Source organism: Amblyomma maculatum, chromosome 7, assembly GCF_055883805.1.
Source record: "Amblyomma maculatum isolate TAMU_Amacu chromosome 7, ASM5588380v1, whole genome shotgun sequence".
Classification (NCBI taxonomy): Eukaryota; Metazoa; Arthropoda; class Arachnida; order Ixodida; family Ixodidae; genus Amblyomma; species Amblyomma maculatum.
The window spans coordinates 108,232,226-108,234,532 of record NC_139350.1 but is presented as its reverse complement, the minus strand read 5'-3'; the positions used below and the strand labels follow the sequence as shown (position 1 = coordinate 108,234,532).

General features: G+C 54.1%; 1 protein-coding gene across 1 annotated transcript; it reads left to right on the top strand.

Moving 5' to 3' along the window:
- The first annotated feature begins 816 nt into the window (after nt 1-816).
- LOC146184302 (uncharacterized) lies at nt 817-1,971 on the top strand. The gene has a single exon (XM_084608529.1). It carries the CDS (start codon nt 1,006-1,008, stop codon nt 1,969-1,971), a length of 966 nt encoding a protein of 321 aa, XP_084464655.1. The 5' UTR covers nt 817-1,005.
- The last annotated feature ends 336 nt before the right edge of the window (nt 1,972-2,307 follow it).

The window sequence follows — 2,307 nt, the reverse complement described above, 5'->3', positions numbered from 1 at the left end:
CACTTTGATTCCGCATTTATCCAAAAAGGTGGAAGTTAGGCAGCTGGTGAATACGCTGCCGTTGTCACACTGAATCTCGGAAGGGAACCCTACGCGTGCGAAAATTGAGAGCAGAGCGTCCACGACCTGGGGAGAATTTAGCTCCTTAAGTGGTACCGCCTCTGGAAGGGACAGAAGCGACGTGTTTCAACATGCGCTGAACGTCCAGACAGCACGGCGCGCCGTGGCCCTGACGGTGAACCCCTTCTCGCCCCGCGGCATATTTGAAGCGAGAGCGCAGCAAGCTCTCCCATTGGCCCTGCGAAAGTGCTGCCGTCGGATTGGACCATTTTGAGCGTCAACGGTTCTCGGCAACGGAGTCTCAAGTGCTTCCGTTCGAGACTCCGAGTGTGAGTTCGTCACGAGCGTCCATCGGGAGCAGTTCGCCTCCTGACAGTGCGGACGCGGCGGAATCTCCCCGGCCGTCGCTGCGCGAGAACAGTCGCGTATGGCTATGTTAGCTTTCGGCCCCAGAGCCGATCTTGTTGTGTAAATGCATGTAAATAGTGTATAAAGCCTTTTCTTCATCTCACCAACGCCGACTCGGATTCATCGCTACCGCCCAGGGAGCTGACAGCCCTCGTTCACGAAACGGGTGACGAGCGCTGCGTTACCAACTCCTTGGCACAACCCTGTTGACGGTGGGCTACTGTGTGATAACCCCACCGGCACAACATTGGATGGCAGCTGCGGGATTGACCGGCGTCAGGCACCTCGGCGCGGTGAGTACCTGAAGTTTCCCTCACACGCCAGACTTCTCTAACACACAGGGTAGCTTAGAGAAAGGCTGAGCGTAGCATTGTGTTAACCTTGCGTGTTTCAAGCCTACAGGAAGTGTTTTGAAAACCAGGGGATGCTGAGAAGGGAATCAGTGTGAGAAAGGCTTGCGCATCTCTTGCTAGGAGCGAGATAGCGAACGTATAGTACACTATTCTAAAAAGGCAAACAACAAGAGGCCGGTAAAAGATGGAGAGTTACAAGGTCAAAGAACTTCTCCAAATTTGTGAGGAGTTGGGCATCGATGTGGGCTCAACGAAAAGAAAAAAAGCGATCCTTGAGATCTTGCAGACTAATGACGTGACGGTTGAGGAAGCCGCAGAGGCCTGGGCTGAAGTCAGTGAACGTCGCGAGAAAGAGGAGGAGAAGGAACGTCGCGAGAAGGCGGAGGAGAAGGAACGTCGCGAGAAAGAGGAGGAGAAGGAACGTCGCGAGAAGGCGGAGGAGAAGGAACGTCGCGAGAAAGCGGAGGAGAAGGAACGTCGCGAGAAAGAGGAGGAGAAGGAACGTCGCGAGAAGGCGGAGGAGAAGGAACGTCGCGAGAAAGAGGAGGAGAGGGAACTTCGCGAGAAAGAATTGCGGGTGCGTGAGGCGAATATACAGCTGGAGCGTAAAAAGATAGAGTTGGAGCTTCAAAAAGGCTCGCCAGCACCTAGCTTAGCTTCTGCGACAGTCCTTTCTAACAGTCCCAAAATCCGTGATCAACTACCGCCTTTTGCTATTGGCGAGGATATGGCTAAATTCCTCGTGAAATTTGAGCATGTGTGCGAACGGAATGACATCGAGCCATCCCTCTGGGCACAGAATTTGTTGGCTTTGCTTCCCGGGGAGGCATCTGACGTAATCACGTGCCTGTCGAGAGAGGCTTTCGAAAGCTACAGTGATGTCAAGGAGGCACTACTGCGGAAGTACAAATTGTCGCCTGAGGCCTTCCGGCAGAGGTTCCGATATGCTCATAAGGGTAAGGAGTCGCATGTTGACTTCGCGTTCCGTCTGAAGGCCGACCTAGTTGAGTGGCTCAAGGGCGAAGAGGTTTACAACGATCGCGATAAGCTCGTGGAATGCATCGCATTAGAGCAATTCTACCGTTGTATCGATGATGATGTCAGGCTCTGGTTGCCCACCGTCAACAGGGTTGTGCCAAGGAGTTGGTAACGCAGCGCTCGTCACCCGTTTCGTGAACGAGGGCTGTCAGCTCCCTGGGCGGTAGCGATGAATCCGAGTCGGCGTTGGTGAGATGAAGAAAAGGCTTTATACACTATTTACATGCATTTACACAACAAGATCGGCTCTGGGGCCGAAAGCTAACATAGCCATACGCGACTGTTCTCGCGCAGCGACGGCCGGGGAGATTCCGCCGCGTCCGCACTGTCAGGAGGCGAACTGCTCCCGATGGACGCTCGTGACGAACTCACACTCGGACTCGGAGTCTCGAACGGAAGCACTTGAGACTCCGTTGCCGAGAACCGTTGACGCTCAAAATGGTCCAAT